The following is a 16,530-nucleotide window of genomic DNA, read 5'->3' as shown; positions in this document are numbered from 1 at the left end:
CATACACAGATAGATAAATGTATTTAACAAAAAAAAAAAAAGAAAGAAAGAAAAGAAAAGCTGGGCGGTGGTGGCACACACCTTTAATTCCAAACTTGGGAGGCAGAGCCAGGCGGATCTCTGTGAATTTGAGGCCAGCCTTGATCTACCTAGTGAAGTTCCAGTACACTAAGGACCACGTAGAGAGACTCTGTCTTGAAAAACAAAACAAAATAAACAAACAACACAGCTAGAAAGGTTGATGTACTCCTGAAATACCAGCACTTGGGAGGTAGAGGAGTGGAGGAGACTGAAGGAAGGAGGATTCTCAAGCTCAGCCTAAGCTATGAAGGCTTTGTAAGGCAGGTGGAGCTACATGAGACTTGTCTCAAAAAAAAAAAAAATGGTTGGGATTGTTGGTAGCTCAGCCTTCCATGAGTGAATCTAAACTAAACCTAAGTTTAGATCCCCAGAATTCACATCAAAAAAGGAGAAAAAAAAATACAGAGCACAGTGGCACATATCTATAATCCCATCTTCATCAAAATGGGAGGCAAAGACAGGCAGACTCTGGAAGCTCCCTGACCAGCTATTTTAGCCTACTTTGCAAAGTTCCAGGCCAGTGTAAGATCCTGTCTCAAACAAAAGGTTGAAGACACTTGAGGAATGATGCTCAAATGTGAAAGAATGACATGGTGCATGTACACACACACAAGTGTACACATACACACACAAACAGGCATACACACATGCATGTATACATGTGTACATACCTGCACACACATATGCATGCCCATACCCAGAAAAATATTCAAATTAAGCCAGTGTGGTTCTTACCGCATTGGGAAATAAATACATTTCTTTTTAATTTTTACTAGCTCATTATAAAGGCTATTACAATGGGTACAGATGAATACACAATGAAAAGATGGCTAGAGTAAGATTTGAGGAAAGAGCTGTGAAATGTCGGTGCTTTTTCTAGCAGGCGACTCTCCAGGGACCGCCACATGCTCAGGTTTCTGGAAGCTCTTAAATAATTAAACTGAAAAGGCTGACCAAGTTGTGAGGAGCAGATTTTCCTAATGCATACAGATATAGCCATAATGGAAGGAATAACCATTACACTAAAAATATCCACCTTAGCCAGTAATATGGCTGAGCAGGTGAAAGCCTTTGCCTCCAACCTGATGTCATGTCTAGCTACACATCCATTTGAGTTGTGCTCTGTGTGCACACACCTGTATCTACCACATATATATAACGCACATAAAAATTCACATCTAGTTATATGAAATTCTACAGAACCGGGCGGTGGTGGTGCACGCCTTTAATCCCAGCACTTGAGAGGCAGAGGTAGGTGGACCTCTGTGAGTTCGAGGCCAGCCTGGTCTACAGAGCTGGTTCTAGGTTGGCCAAGGCTACACAAAGAAACCCTTTCTTGGAAAATAAAAAATAAAAAAATTCTACAAAATGCTCATTAATCAACAGTGCATCTGTGGTCGCCAGCCAATGAAGACGAGAGGATAAAGCGGCTCCAGAAGATGCCAGTAAGTCAGGGAAAACAAGGACACTTCGGGGTGGAAAGACTTCGGCCCGGCCATTATTTTCATTAGACTGGTGGTTTCACAGATATAATAAATACACACTTCAGAATTAATTAAAGTATATGTATATACTCTTGGTTTTTTGAAACAAGAGTCTCACTATGTAGCCCTGGCTGTCCTGGGACTCGCTATGCAGACCAGACTGGCCTCGGACTCATAGAAGTCTGCCTGCTTCTGCCTCAAGAGCGCTGGGATTAAAAGTGTGTACCATCACTTCTGGCCATAAAGCATATTTGTTAAATATGTGCAGATACTCTATTTATTTGAGATATAGGACTTCACATAGCCCATGCTGGCCTCCAACTTGACATGTAGCAGCTGAAGGTGACCTTAAACTCCTGATCCTCCTGCCTCTACCCTCCCCAGTGCTGGGTTTACAGGTATGTGCCACTGTACCCACTCTATGCAGTGCTGAGGACCAAACACAGGATTTGGTGAATGCTAGGCAAGCCCTTTACCAACTGTGTGGGTTAGGGTTTCTATTGCTGTGAAGAGACACCATGACCACGGCAAACTCCTATAAAGAAAACATTTCATTGAGGTGGCAGCTTACAGTTTCAGAGGTTTAGTCCATTATCATCATGAAGAGGAGCATGGCAGTATGCAGGCAGACATGGTGCTAGAGAAAGAGCTGCTACATGTTGATATGCAGGCAACAGGAAGTAGACTGAGAGTCCTACATCTTGGAGGCAACGGGAAGTGGTCTGTCTCACTGACCATGGTTTCAGCATGTTTGAGACCTCAACGCCCGCCTCCACAGTGACAGACTTCCTCCAACAAGACCACACCTACTCCAACAAGACTGCACCTCCTAATAGTGCCACTCCCTTTGAGGGTCATTTTCTTTCAAATAACCACACCAACCGAGCCATGTTCCCAGTCTCCCCACACCATCACTATCCCCGTCCTTCCTTTTCATGCTTTGGACTTGAAGAAACTGGGTTGGTTGTACCTCTACAATACCCTAATTTCTGGATTAGTCTGTTGCTCTCCCATGATGACAGTTATCCTTTTATCCTCTATATTCCTGCAAATGAAAGTTGGACTTGAAGCCTGATTATGTTCCCATTCAAGTTTTGGGGTCTTTGTTTTTTTGAGACAGGGTTTCACTATGTAACTCTGTAGACCAGGCTGTCTCGAACTCACAGGGATTCACCTGCCTCTGCCTGGGATGATAGGTGTACATCATCACCACCACCCAGCTAAAATGCTGAGTTTTTTTTTTTTTTTTGGTTTTTCGAGACAGGGTTTCTCTGCGTAGCTTTGCGCCTTTCCTGGAGCTCACTTGGTAGCCCAGGCTGGCCTCGAACTCACAGAGATCCGCCTGGCTCTGCCTCCCGAGTGCTGGGATTAAAGGCGTGCGCCACCACCGCCCGGCTAAGTTTTTAAAGATTTATTTATTTCTATTTGATATGCATGGAGTTTTGCTTGCAGGTGTGCAGTACTCACGAAGATCAGAAGGATGGTAGACCCTAGGAACTCGTGTTACAGATGGTTGTGATCTGCCAGCTGGGTGCTGGGAACTGAACCCAGGACCTCTGCACAAGCAGTGAGTCCTCTTAACCACTGAGCCAACTCTCCTCCCCAAATGCTGAGTTTTGTTTTGTTTTGTTTTAAGATTTGTTTCATAACCGGATGGTGGTGGCACATGCCTTTAATCTCAGACAGGGTGATCTCTGTGAGTTTGATGCCAGTCTGCTCTACAGAGCTAGTTCCAGGACAGCCAGGACTACACAGAAAAAAAACTTGTCTAAGAAAAAAATTAGTTTTATTTTGTATGCGTGGGTGTTTTTTCCTCCTTGCATGTGCATTCCCGGGAACTGGAATTATGATGGTTGTGAGCCACCATGTGGGTGCTGGGAATCGAACTTGGGTCCTCTGAAAGAACTGCCAGTGGTCTTCACTGCTAAGCCATCTCTCCAGCCTCCAAAAGCTAAGTTTGTTAATTGCCTTCTTCCTTTATTAACAGGACTTCTTCTCCTCCTCCTCCTCCTTCTCTTTCTTCTTTTTTCGAGACAGGGTTTCTCTGTGTAGCTTTGTGCCTTTCCTGGAACTCACTCTGTAGCCCAAGTGGGACTCAAACTCACAGAGATCTGCCTGCCTCTGCCTTCCAAGCACTGGGATTAAAGGCATCTGCCACCACCACCCGGCAACAGGACATCTTCTATAAAGAACTTTTAGTTCCTCATCCTCACAAAAGGGAACTTTCCATCATCAAAAAGATATTTAATTATCCTGAAATGCAATTCAAAGAAGAAAAACAAAGTACTGGGAGAGTGTCTGAAACATTCAGACTGAGCAACCCACTTCTTTTTTTCTTCCTCCTTCCCCACCCCTCCTTCTTTCCTGGTGTATGTAGTCCAGCCTGTCCTCCGACTCATTATACACATAGCTCAGGAGGATCTTCTCTTCCTGCTTCTCCTGCCTCTACCTCCCAGTGCTGTTGTTAGAGACAGGAGCCACCAGACCCTTGATGAAAAAAAAAAGCAGGTTACCAAACAGTAAATAAAATTATAGTTTAGATGCATTAAAAGTAAAATGGGGGGGGGAGATGCTCAGTGGTTAAGAGCACTGACTGCTCTTCCAGAGGACCTGAGTTTAATTCCCAGCACCCAAATGGCAGCTCAAAACTGTCTGTAACTCCACTTCCAGGGGATCTGATGCCTTCATACCAGTGCACATAAAATAAAGTTTAAAAAAATAGAATGGTGGGGAAAAAAAAGAAAGAAAAGAAAAAAAGAAAGAAAAGCCAGGTAGTGGTGGCACACACCTCCAATCCCAGCACTCAGGAAACAAAGATAGATCTCTGTGAGCTGGAGGCCGGCCTGGTCTAAGACAGCCAAGGCCACACAGAGAAACCCTATCTCAAAAAAAATAAAAATAAAAAAATAAAAAAATAAATTCGAGGACTGGAGAGGTTGACTCAGATGTTAAGAGCACTTGTTGTTCTTGGAGAGGACCCAGGTTAGGTTCCCAGCACCCATATGGCAGTTCACAATCATCTATAACTTCAGTTCTAGAGGTCCAATGCCTTCTTCTGGTCTCCTTGGAATCCAGGCATGCATGTGGTACACAGATACACATGCAGACAAAACACCCATATACATAAAATAAACAAGTAAAATTTAAAAGAATAATATGCTGCCAGCTGGGCAAGGTGGCACACACCTTTAGTCACAGCACTGGGGAGGCAGAAGCAGGCAGATCTCTGAGTATGAGGCCAGCCTAGTCTACACAGGGAGTTCCAGGACAACCAGGGCTACATAGTGAGACCCTGTCAAATGCCCCCCCACTCCAAAATTCAAACACTAAAATGTCATTTGTACACTTTAGATATTTTCTATATGAGTTTCAATATTAGTTTCTATATTAGTTAAGTTTATTCCATGTTTCAGCTTATTATGAAAATGCTCATGACGTGGTGGTAGCACATGCCTTTAATCCCAGCATTTAGGAAGCAGAGGCAGGCAGATCTCTGTGGGTTTGAGTCCAGACTGGTCTACAGAGCTAGTTCCAGGACTCCCAAGGCTACACAAAGAAGCCCAGTCTTGAAAAAAAGAAGTCACGACACAAAACAAAAAAGAATTGTCTTCTTGGGGCTAGAGAAATGTGGAGAGATGGCTCCACAGTTAAGAGCACTGGCTACTTACTCTTGCAGGGACCCTAGTTTGATTTCCAGCATTCACACTGAGGGTAACAACTGCCCATAACTCCAGTCCTATGGGTTCCAACGCCCTATTTAGCCTCCTTGGGCATTGCACCCAGGTGATGCCCAGGCATACATGCAGGCAAACACCCATGTGTGTGCCCATGTCCGAAAGCACACACAGTTGGGGTTTTTTTTGTTGTTGTTGTTTGTTTGTTTACTCTTTGCTCTTTGGGGGCCTGCCACCTAGCTCCCAAATAAATACACAGAGACTTATTCTTACTTATGAATGCCTGACCTTAGCTTGGCTTGTTTCTAGCTAGCTTTTCTTAAATTAACCCATCTCTCTTCTCCTGTTTTGCCTCTGGGATTTTTACCTTTCTTTATATTATATATCTTTCTTTACTTATTTCTCTGTGGCTGGCTGTGTGGCTGGCCCCTGGCGTCCTCCCCTTCTTCTCCTTTTCTCTACCCTTTCTCTCTCTCTTGTTCTCTAGTGTAGATTTCTTTTCCTATTCATTCTTTCTGCCAGCCCCACCTATCCTTTCTCCTGCCTAGCTATTGGCATATGTGTGCCTGGCTTATTTTAGAGTCAAATACTATATATATTTTTTCTTTTTGTGTGTGTTTTTTCAAGACAAGGATTCACTTTGTAGCTCTGGCTGTCCTGGAACTCACTCTGTAGACCAGCCAACCTTGAACTCACAGAGATCCACCTGTCTCTGCCTCCCAAGTGCTGGGATTAAAATCGTGTGCCACTATGATAGGCTTTAATATTTTTCTTCTAGTGAAAGACATGGAATACAGGAAAAAAAAATAAAGACAATAGTACTATGGAGAAAATTATTTTTCTTTCTTTCTTTCTTTCTTTCTTTGGAGCCTGTCCTGGAACTCGCTCTGTAGACCAGGCTGGCGTCAAATTTACAGAGATCCGCCTGCCTCTGCCTCCCCAGTGCTGGGATTAAAGGCGTGCGCCACCACCGCCCGGCAAAAATTATTTTTCTTAATCTTTAATATGTATGTTTCACACTATGTATATTCTGGTTTGGTCAGGTACGGTGTGGGACTTGATGTGAAGAAGAAGGAGATTCTGAGACTTGGTGGCAGTGCCATTAATCCCAGCACTGGGAGGGCAGAGGCAGGAGTATCTCTTTGTTGTGTTTTGGGCCAGCCTTGTCTCCATAGCCAGTACAAGGCATTGAGGGCTACATAGTGTGCCATGGTCTCAACAAAGAAAGAAGACTAGATAGACCGCAGGCCATCCATCAGGCAGGTTCCCCGTCCGCCACCGCTCACCCCAGAGCCAGGTCCTGCAGGGCTTCCCCGGGCTTAGAGGAGCCTCTCTGCTGCCCAGCCTCCCCCGCCCCGGGCCAGGGGTTGGAGAGCGGGCCCTCCTCCCTAGGCAGGGTCACGGTTTCACCTTCTCTCGCTGCCGTTCCAGTCCCCCACCCCACCCCCGCGCGGCGCCTCTCCTCGGGAGCCATGGTGTCGGTCCCCGGAACCCCAAGGCCCGGCGGGGACCGCGGGGAGCCAGCTTCCTCCGAGGGTCGGGAGGAGCTGGGCAGCCCGCGGCTCCCGTCCTCCGCGTCCTTCTCGCGGTGGCTGGCCGCGAGCCCGGGGGCGGGCGGCTCGCCGCTGCGCCTGGTGGGGTGGGGCGGGATGGCGGCTTCCGCGTGGCTGGAGGCCGGCCTGGCCCGGGTGCTCTTCTACCCGACGCTGCTCTACACCGTGTTCCGCGGGAGGGTGCGCGGCCCAGCACACCGCGACTGGTACCACCGCATCGACCACACGGTGCTGCTGGGCGCGCTGCCGCTGCGGAGCATGACGCGCCGGGTGAGAGAGGCCGCCGGGCCGGGCCGGGCCGGGAGCGGGCCCCGGGCCTCGGCGAGCGCCCCACGGCCCTCGCTGAGCCCCCTCTTTGCTTCGGCAGCTGGTACTGGACGAGAACGTGCGCGGGGTGATCACCATGAACGAAGAGTACGAGACTCGATTCCTGTGTAACACCGCGAAGGTGAGGAGCCGGGTGGGGGCCCGGCCCCGCCAGCCTGCCCGGGGGGGGGCTCGGGCTGGTGAGAGCTGGGGGAAGCTAGGGCGAGGTGGGACGCGGCGGGTGACTGTGTCTCCCAGACGAGTGAGTGGCAGAAGACGCCGAGTTGCCTTCTCAAGCATTGAGTATGCGCAGCAAGTTAAATGGCTGCAGGTGGAAAGCCGCCGAAGTTGATCAAAGCAGAAGGAAGTCGTGCGGGTCTGGAGCTCGGGCGACTCAGGTGGCTTGAGGCAGGATCAGAAGTGGCCTGGGCACTGTCTGAAAAAGAGAGCGAGCTAACCCGGTGTGGGTGTCTCACTCCTGGACTTCCATCTCGAGTAGGCAAGGCAAGAGGAGGATCGTTGGAAGTTCCAGTCCAAGATGGTCTATGTTTTTGTTTTGTTTTGTTTTGTTTAATTTCCCGGAGCTGAGGATTGAACCCAGGGCCTTGTGCTTGCTAGGCAAGCACTCTACCACTGAGCTAAATCCCCAACCCCTGGGATGCAGTTCTTTATGTGCACATATATGTTACTTTTTTTGTTGTTGTTTATTTTGAGACAGGGTCTTAAGTCGATGATGAACTTGATCTGATTATCCTGCCTCCATTTCTCAAGTACTGAGATTACAGGCATGTTCTAATACACCCATCTTGTGTTTGTGATTTTGGTCACTAACCTCAGTAATTAAAATTGTGATTTGTATGCCTTGCCGATTTCATTCATGCTCATTCAACACTTACTTTAGCACCAAGTATGAATTAGGCAATGTATTAGCTTTGGAGATGAAGGCCAACTCTAAGAAAAAACGCCTTTTTAAGAGGTCCAGCCTAGTCTATGGAGCGAGTTGTTCCAGGGCATCCAGGGCTACACAGAGAAACCCTGTCTCAAATAAATGAATGAATGAATGAATGAATGAATGAATGAAAAAAAAGAAGGGATGTGGCTCAGCACTCTGTGTGTGCAGGTGGGAGGATCAGGAACTTGAGGCCAGCCTGGGCTACATGAGCCTATGGTTAAACACAAAATCACACAGATTTAAAAAAGAAAAAAGCACACTCCCTCTCTGACCAGGCATAGTGGCACACTTTTAATCCCAGCACTTGGAGGGCAGAGGCTGGTGGGTCCCTGAGTTCAGGGCCAGCCTGGTGAGTTACAGGACAGCCAAGGCTATGCAGAGAAACCCTGTCTTATTATATATACTATGTCAATATATATACATTCCTTATTATATATTCTGTGTCAATAAGTTATCATTGAAAAACTGCAGAACAGACTGGGGAACGTATTTCAGTTGATAAAATGCTTGCCTAGTGTATGTGAAGCCCAGTGTGGAACAGAAAACAGGTGTGGTAGTGGTGCAGAGCCCATAATCCCAGCACCGGAGATAGAAGCAGGAGGGTCAGAGATTCAAGTTCACCTGGGTCACATATGAGTTCGAGACTTATGTAGGCTATATGAGGCCCTTTCCGAGAAAAGAAAAAGAAAAGGGGGAGGGGGGAGACACACAAAAGAGCGTGTCACTGTTCCTTGAATTTCCCCGGGTGCTGTCACCAGGTCTCAAGGGGTCACTAGCTATCAGAGTTGGTATTCACTAATGTAGTCAGTTGTATAAATGCAGGGGTGACTGAAGCTATACAGACAATGCCTGGTCTCTGAATGTGAGGCACTGGCATTTGTAAGACGGAGCTTGTCAGCCCACTAGCCTAGAGGTAAGAAATCTTTGCCAAGGCATGGCTGCATTTCAGTGTGTCTAAGGATCCTCTGGCAGCCTTGCTACATAGCAAGTTCTCACCTCCAGCCCCAGATAGTCTGACTCAGGACTCTTGAGTACTAACAACTCTGGAAGTGGTTCTGGTTCGGTTGCTGTACAAGCAGAAATGTGCTTTCGGGTTTTGTTCATTTGATCGGTGGGATTAGAGTGGCCTTCATGCACTCATTAAGTTGCAAGGACTTGCTAAGAGTAGCAAGGAGCTCGACATGGGGGTGCACACCTGTAATTTTGGCATCTGGGAAGTGGAGGCAGGAGCATCAGCTCTTAGGCATCCTTGGCTACATAGTGAGAATTGAAAGCCAACCACCACCACCAAAGAAGTTAGTAAGAGTAGCTAGAGTGTACTTGAAGTCTTAAAGCAAAAATACAATTGTCTTAATGTGGCAAAGGCTTTATTTCATTTCTCTAGTTACTTCTTAAATAACACACAAAGGCAGGTAGATATTTTGTTTTGTTTTGTTTTATAGGGTGAAGGGAGTTTTATTCTGTAGCTTAGGATAGATAGCCTTGAACTCCACTCACAGTGTATCCTGCTCCAGCCATCCTAGAGTTGGGATTTTGGGCATGAGCCCCACACTCCTGTGTGGTTTTAACTATCAGATAACCCCATTTCTTTTACTATGTACCCCTCAAAAATGGTAAAAAGATTTATGTATTTACAGCAAACTATACTATCCTTGTCTACAGCTGGATCACAGTATAGGTCCCAAATAAGGCAAAAACACAGCTTTGCAACATTAAGTGGTACTGGAAGTCTCTCAGGGCTTCATTTACCAGGCACTCCACCACTGAACTACATCCTCAGCCCCATAACTTCTGAAGCTGAATTTTTTAAATGCATTTTTGTTGTTCTGATGTTTTGTTTGTTTTGTTTTGAGACACTGTCTCACTATGTAGCTGTGGCTGGTCTGGAACTTGGAACTCTTTATGTAGACTCAAATTCATAGATATCCTCGAGCGTTTGCCTCCCAAGTGCTGGAGTTAGTGTTTGCCACTACCCCTGACTAAAGATTCTTCAATTATGTGTCTGTGTGGGCAGGTGCTTACAGATGGCTGTAAGCCTCCCAGTGTGGGTGATGGAAAGTGGGTTCAGGGTCCTCTTAGTCACTGAGCTCTCTCTCCAGACCCACAGCTGAACTTTATGGAGCTAATATTTTGTAACTGAGGTTTAAAGCATCTAGAGAATATTTGAACGTAACTCAAATAGCAGCATGTCTGCTTAATGGAAGGTCAGCTATTCATTTTGTTTTTTTGTTTGTTTGTTTTTCAAAACAGTGTTTCTCTGTATAGCCCTGGCTGTCCTGGAACTCACTCTGTAGCCCAGGCTGGGCTCAAATTCAGAGATCCGCCTGCCTCTGCCTCCCGAGTGCTGAGATTAAGGCGGGCACCACTACTGCCTGCCAAAAGTTGGCTGTTTCCAAGGCATTTCTGGTCTAGGAAAGAGTCACATTATAATAACCCCTGGAACTTGCTTGCTGTTCCTTGGGGACCCCCTGTTCAAACCATTCACCTCACACTTGTCTGATTTCCCTTTTTGTGCGGTGGACCTGGCTCTAGGAATGGAAGAAAGCGGGCGTCGAGCAGCTCCGTCTCAGCACAGTTGACATGACGGGGGTCCCCACCTTGGCCAACCTCCACAGAGGAGTCCAGTTTGCTCTCAAGTACCAGTCACTGGGCCATTGTGTCTACGTGCATTGTAAGGCTGGGCGATCCAGAAGTGCCACGATGGTAGCAGCATATCTGATTCAGGTAGGAGAAGTGTCCCTGGAGTCGCCTTCCCTGTCGGAGATTTCCAATAGCATGGCTTCCTGGCAGGCCTGCCTGGAGAGAACTAGTGTCCGTTCCCGGGCTGACAGAAGGTAGTGTGCCATCGTGCCGAACAGCCAAGCCTTGTGCACAGGCCAGCCCGTACTAATCAGGATAGATCAACATGGATTCTCCTTTCTGATGTTGTTTCCTTAGCTTAAATGTGACAGGAAACTTAAAGGAGAAGGTTTGTCAAAGTGCTTGCCTACAGCAGGCCTAAAAAAAAAAAAAAGAGTTTTGAAGAGTGTTCAACCCAGCAGAAGACTAGAAAGTTACTTTTTGTTTGAGATTGTGTGAGATAGTGTCTTGTTATGAGCCCTGACTGGCTGGGAATTCACTATGGAGACTGGACTGGTGCCCTGTGTAAACAAGGCTGGCAGCAATCCTCCTGCTTCTCCCTCCTGAGTGCCAGGGTTACAGACATGCACCAGCATACCTGCTTTAAAGACTTGCCAAACGCTTGCTTTAAATGGCATGGTAGGGGCTAGCTCAAACACTTGCTTTAAATGGCATGGTAGGGGCTAGCTCAAACGCTTGCTTTAAATGGCATGGTAGGGGCTAGCTCAAACACTTGCTTTAAGTGGCATGGTAGGGGCTAGCTCAGTTGGTAGAGTGCTTGCCTAGTGTGCATGAGGCCCTGGGTTTGATCCTAGCACTGCATAAAACTGAGTGTGGTGACGCCCAGCACTTGGGAGATGGAGGCAGGAGGATGGAGCTGAATGACATCCTCAGCTACAGGGCTGTATATGGCATTTCCTAGTAAAGCTCTGACTATTAGTTTTTGTTACTTAATGTTTATCTAGTGTGTGCACAACTGGGGATATTGCTAGTATAGAGTGCCTGCCCATGTGTGAGGTCCTGACTTTATTCCCTGATACTAGGGGAAAAAAGAATTACTGACTGGCAAGCATGATGCTTTAAAAATATTTAGATGGGCTGGAGAGATGGCTCTGAGGTTAAGAACACTGGCCGTTCTTCCAGAGGTTCTGAGTTCAATTCCCAGCAACCACATGGTGGCTCACAACCATCTATAATGAGATCTGGTGCCCTCTCCTTGTATTCAGGCAGAGCACTGTATGCACAGTAAATAAATAAACCTTTTTTTTTTTTTAAGTAAATGTTTATTTCCCAGCATTTATTTACTGTCCTTTAGGCTCCATTCCCATAACAAAGAAGAGAGCTTTGACCACCCTCCCCCCCCAAAAAAAAAAACAAAACAAAACTTAGAAGCAGACGCTTTATAGTCCTTTATCATTCCCCGCAGTCTTTCCCTTTCCAGCTGACTCATTTTTGCTTAGTCCGGTTCTTGCACAGTATTTCCAGTCAAGTGGGTAGTTTAAGGAAATAATGACCAATATAGCCCTGTTAATGTGGACTATATGGGATTGAACTACACCTTTCATTATAGCCATAGCTTTCATTATACAGATTCTGGGGGAAGCTGGGTGTGGCTGTGCACTGTGTAAGTGGAGGCAGAGGATCTCTGCAAGTCTGAGGCCACACTGCTCTGTGAGCATGAGTTCCGGGTCAACTAGACAGTGTGAGACTGTCTCCAAAAAGACCATAAAGGAAAAACAAAAAACCAAAAAACTTGCTGGAAGTCATCTCAGGAGGGTATTTGGGTCCAAATGAGAACTGACCCAGCAAGCTAGAACTGTTTTAATCCTGTTGAGTTCTAAATCAGTGTGCATCCTTAAAACACAAAGGTAACCCTCCTAAATTTAAAAAAAAGTACTATTTTTTCTAGCTATGGTGGTGAATTCAGAAAAACACTTACCATGTGCTTTTAGAAATTAATTTTTGTGTGTCTTGTGTCAGAGTCTCGTGTAGTCTAGGCCGGCCTCAACGTCTATTATGCCAGTGAGGATGTCCTTGAACTTGTGATCCCCCTGCCTCCCCTCCCAGGCACCCAGTGTGTATGGTCCTGGGCTTGGATCGTGTTTCTTTCAGGCCTGGTAAGCACTTCACCACTGTGCCACACCCCCAGCCTACTTCCAGAAACTCTTATTAAAATCCCACTCAAAAAGGACAGACTAGACCTAAGGAATCTGGGGTCTCAGCTTCATGAGTTACTTTGTTTCACCGTGTAGCAGAGTAAGAATGAACGGGTTGTAGAACTGGTTGACTGAAGTAGTTCAGAGTGCTCTCATGGAACATGTCCTTGTTTTTCACAAGGTAGCTGCTGTTGCTCTGGCTGGTCTCAAACTCTAGCACTCCTGTGCTCATGTGACCTTCCAGCATACCACATCCAGCAAAGGAACATTTTTTTTTTCTTTTCCTTTTTTTTTGTCCTGGGCATTGAACCTCGGCGATTTAAGCATGTTAAACAAATGCTCTATCACTGAGCTATTGAGCTATATCCCTGGCTGTCTTTTTACTAAAACATGGTTTCACTAAGTCACCTGGGCTGACTTAGCACTCTAACTCAGACAAGCTTTGAACTTGTGGTCCTCCTGCCTTAACCTCCTGAGTAACTGGGCTTATAGGCCTGCACTTCTCAGCCTAGCTGGAGCATGCTTTTCAAAGCCCTCTATTACACATTATTTACTTTATTTACATGTGCAGCTGTGTGTGGGCATGCCTACACCATGGCACTCATGTGGAGGTCAGAGGACAGCTCGCAGGAGTTAGTTCTCACTTGAGCATGTGAATTCCTGGGACCCAACTCTGGTTATGGTTGTCAGGCCTGGCAGCAAGTACCTTACCCAGTGAGCAACCTTGCCAGCCTGTTTCTTCCTTCCTTCCTTCCTTCCTTCCTTCCTTCCTTCCTTCCTTCCTTCCTTCCTTCCTTCCTCCCTCCCTCCCTCCCTCCCTCCCTCCCTCCCTCCCTCCCTCTCTCTCTCTCTTTGTTTTTTCTAGACAGGGTTTCTCTATGTAGTTTTGTGCCTTTCCTGGAACTCACTCTGTAGGCCAGGCTGCCCTCGAACTCACAGAGATCCTCCTGCCTCTGCCTCCCGAGTGCTGGGATTAAAGGCGTGCACCATCATCATCATCATCATCACCACCACCACCACCACCACCACCGCCGCCGCCGCCGCCGCCGCCGCCGCCGCCGCCGCCGCCGCCGCCGCCACCGCCCTGTAGCTGGAGAATTTCTCTCCAGCTCCTGCCACCAAGTCCCGCCAGTCCCAGAGCCCACTTATAAAATAAACACACAGACTCTTCTCTGCTGAGTAGTACTCCATTGTGTATATGTACCACATTTTTTTCATCCATTCTTCCGTTGATGGGCATCTAGGTTGTTTCCAGGTTCTGGCTATTACAAATAGTGCTGCTATGAACATAGCTGAGCATGTATCTTTATGGTATGTATCAGCATTCTTTGGGTATATGCCCAAGAGTGGGATGGCTGGGTCTTGAGGTAGTTTGATTCCTAATTTTCTGAGAAACCGCCATACTGATTTCCATAGTGGTTGTACAAGTTTACATTCCCACCAACAGTGGAGGAGTGTTCCCTTTGCTCCACATCCTCTCCAACATTGGTTGTCATTGGTGTTTTTGATCTTAGCCATTCTAACAGGTGTAAGGTGGTATCTCAGAGTCGTTTTGATTTGCATTTCTCTGATGATTAAGGATGTTGAGCATTTCTTTAAATGTCTTTCAGCCATTTGTAGTTCTTGTTTTGTGAATTCTCTGTTTAGCTCTTTAGCCCATTTTTTAATTGGACTGTTCAGTGCTTTGATGTCTAGTTTCTTGAGTTCTTTATATATTGTGGAGATCAATCCTCTGTCAGATGACACACAGACTCTTACATTATTTAAATTGTTTGAACATTAGCTCAGGCCTATCATTGTGTAGCTCTTACTTTTATATTCAGCCCATTTCTATTAATCTTTACTTTGCCACGTGGCTCGTGGCTTACCGGTACTTGACATCTTCCTTGTCCTGGCGGCGGCTCCAGGCAGTCTCCCCTTTCCTTCCTCCTTCCTCAACTCTCAGAAATTTTAAAGTAATTAGCATCTCTCCAAACAGTGTCCTGTACCACTGACTCCCTTTAGTGTACCTGATCCTCCACAATCAGCTTATCAAACTTAGATAAAACAGCTGCACACAAAGAGGAAATCTGGGCCGACTTCTCACGCCCGAGCATCCGGCCCGCCCACTCAGAGCAGCCTCTCCCGGCGTCTCCCTCCGCGGCTACGGAAGTGCGTCCCGGCGAAGCCGCCCCAGTGGCTCCAAACAGTGGGGCTGGACACAGGGCCGGTGGCCTAAAAGGAGTGCTGAATTTTTGCTGCACATGCTTAAGAATGCAGAGAGTAATGCTGAACTTAAGGGTCTAGATGTGGATTCTCTAGTCATTGAACACATGCAAGTGAACAAAGCACCTAAGATGCGCCGACGGACTTACAGAGCTCATGGCCGGATTAACCCATACATGAGCTCCCCCTGCCACATCGAGATGATCCTCACTGAAAAGGAACAAATTGTTCCAAAGCCAGAAGAGGAGGTTGCGCAGAAGAAGATATCCCAGAAGAAACTGAAGAAACAAAAACTTATGGCACGGGAATAAATTCCACATAAAATAAATGCAGATAAAAGTAAAAAAAAAATTGAGGAAGGAAAGGGGAGACTGCCTGGAGCCGCCGCCAGGACAAGGAAGATGTCAAGTACCGCTAAGCCACGAGTCACGTGGCAAAGTAAAGATTAATAGAAATGGGCTAAATACAAGAGTAAGAGTTAGACAATGATAGGCCTGAGCTAATGGCCAAACAGTTTAAATACTGTAAGAGTCTGTGTGTTTATTTTATAAGTGGGCTCTGGGACTGGCGGGACTTGGTGGCAGGAGCTGGAGCAGGACGGTCAGAATTTTTAAAGTAATTAGTATCTCTCCAAACAGTGTCCTGTACCACCGCCCGGCCAACTCGTTTTCTTAAACACTAATTCTGAGTCCTTGGGCCCCTGCTCCTAGGCCAGCGGTCCTGTTCTGTCTGCCCCTTCCTTGCTGGCTCATTTTCTCACCTTGTACTTCAGGTGCACAACTGGAGCCCAGAGGAGGCTATAGAAGCCATCGCCAAAATCCGCTCACACATCTCCATCAGGCCGAACCAGCTGCAAGTTCTCCAAGAGTTCCACAAGGAGATCGCTGCAAGGGCAGCCAAGAAAAACTGACGGCATCTCTCACTGACACACCAAGAATGTGAAGGCTGTGGACGACAAAGAACTTGGCTCTACCCAAGTACAAAGTTTAAAGGGCAAAGGGGCTTAAGCCAGGACAACACCCCAGATATGCTGACAATAGATAATGTGCTTCCTTTGCCTGCCTTCTCTGAAATAACACTGTCGGATGGCTACAGAGAACAAGATTGTCTGGCTAAATCTTACTTTCTTCGGCAGGGTCAAGGAAATATTAATTTTAACAGAAATCTATTGTGTATCTGATATTTTGTGTAATGGCACCATAACAAAGACGTTTAATGCTAGAAAAGCAAAGAATACTCAGATCTGTTCTTTGTTACTATCAGAATCCCAATTTCAATTGTATAACTTGGCAAAATGCTTGCCCAGCATGTATAAGGCTCCGAGTTTGGTCCCTAGCACTTCCAAAAATAAAAATAATCCTAATTTCCCTGACCCTGTGGGACTCCCCTCACACTTGTGGAGCAGTGGTCAGAATGTCAGGATGTATGGGGTGCAGGCAGGAATACCGACTCGGGAATGTCCAAGCCTGGAATCAGTTCCCCTTCAGAAGTCACCGGTTC

The 16,530-nt window shown here is 46.6% G+C and overlaps 1 protein-coding gene across 2 annotated transcripts; it reads left to right on the top strand.

Moving 5' to 3' along the window:
* Nucleotides 1-6,607: 6,607 nt before the first annotated feature.
* Nucleotides 6,608-16,402, top strand: Ptpmt1 (protein tyrosine phosphatase mitochondrial 1). Of its 2 annotated transcripts, XM_042275620.2 has the most exons (4): nt 6,665-7,062; nt 7,160-7,240; nt 10,583-10,774; nt 15,803-16,402. In XM_042275620.2, the coding sequence occupies exons 1-4, from the start codon at nt 6,712-6,714 to the stop codon at nt 15,938-15,940; spliced, it is 762 nt and encodes a 253-aa protein (XP_042131554.1). In that variant the 5' UTR covers nt 6,665-6,711; the 3' UTR covers nt 15,941-16,402. The 2 variants fall into 2 exon arrangements, with proteins under 2 accessions (XP_042131555.1, XP_042131554.1); XM_042275621.2 differs by lacking the exon at nt 10,583-10,774 and adding an exon at nt 8,095-8,108 and having other exon boundaries at nt 6,608-7,226.
* The last annotated feature ends 128 nt before the right edge of the window (nt 16,403-16,530 follow it).

The sequence above is a fragment of the Peromyscus maniculatus genome, chromosome 4 (genome assembly GCF_049852395.1).
Source record: "Peromyscus maniculatus bairdii isolate BWxNUB_F1_BW_parent chromosome 4, HU_Pman_BW_mat_3.1, whole genome shotgun sequence".
Lineage (NCBI taxonomy): Eukaryota > Metazoa > Chordata > Mammalia > Rodentia > Cricetidae > Peromyscus > Peromyscus maniculatus.
The sequence above is the reverse complement of the archived record's forward strand: the minus strand, read 5'-3'. Positions and strand labels throughout refer to the sequence as shown.

Bases quoted from the DNA above. Each gene is read 5' to 3' on its own strand.
- Ptpmt1 (XM_042275620.2), top strand. From the start codon at position 6,712: ATGGTGTCGGTCCCCGGAACCCCAAGGCCCGGCGGGGACCGCGGGGAG. The intron at 7,063-7,159 runs GTGAGAGAGGCC...TTGCTTCGGCAG, and splicing joins TGCGGAGCATGACGCGCCGG to CTGGTACTGGACGAGAACGT. The intron at 10,775-15,802 runs GTAGGAGAAGTG...CTTGTACTTCAG, and splicing joins TAGCAGCATATCTGATTCAG to GTGCACAACTGGAGCCCAGA.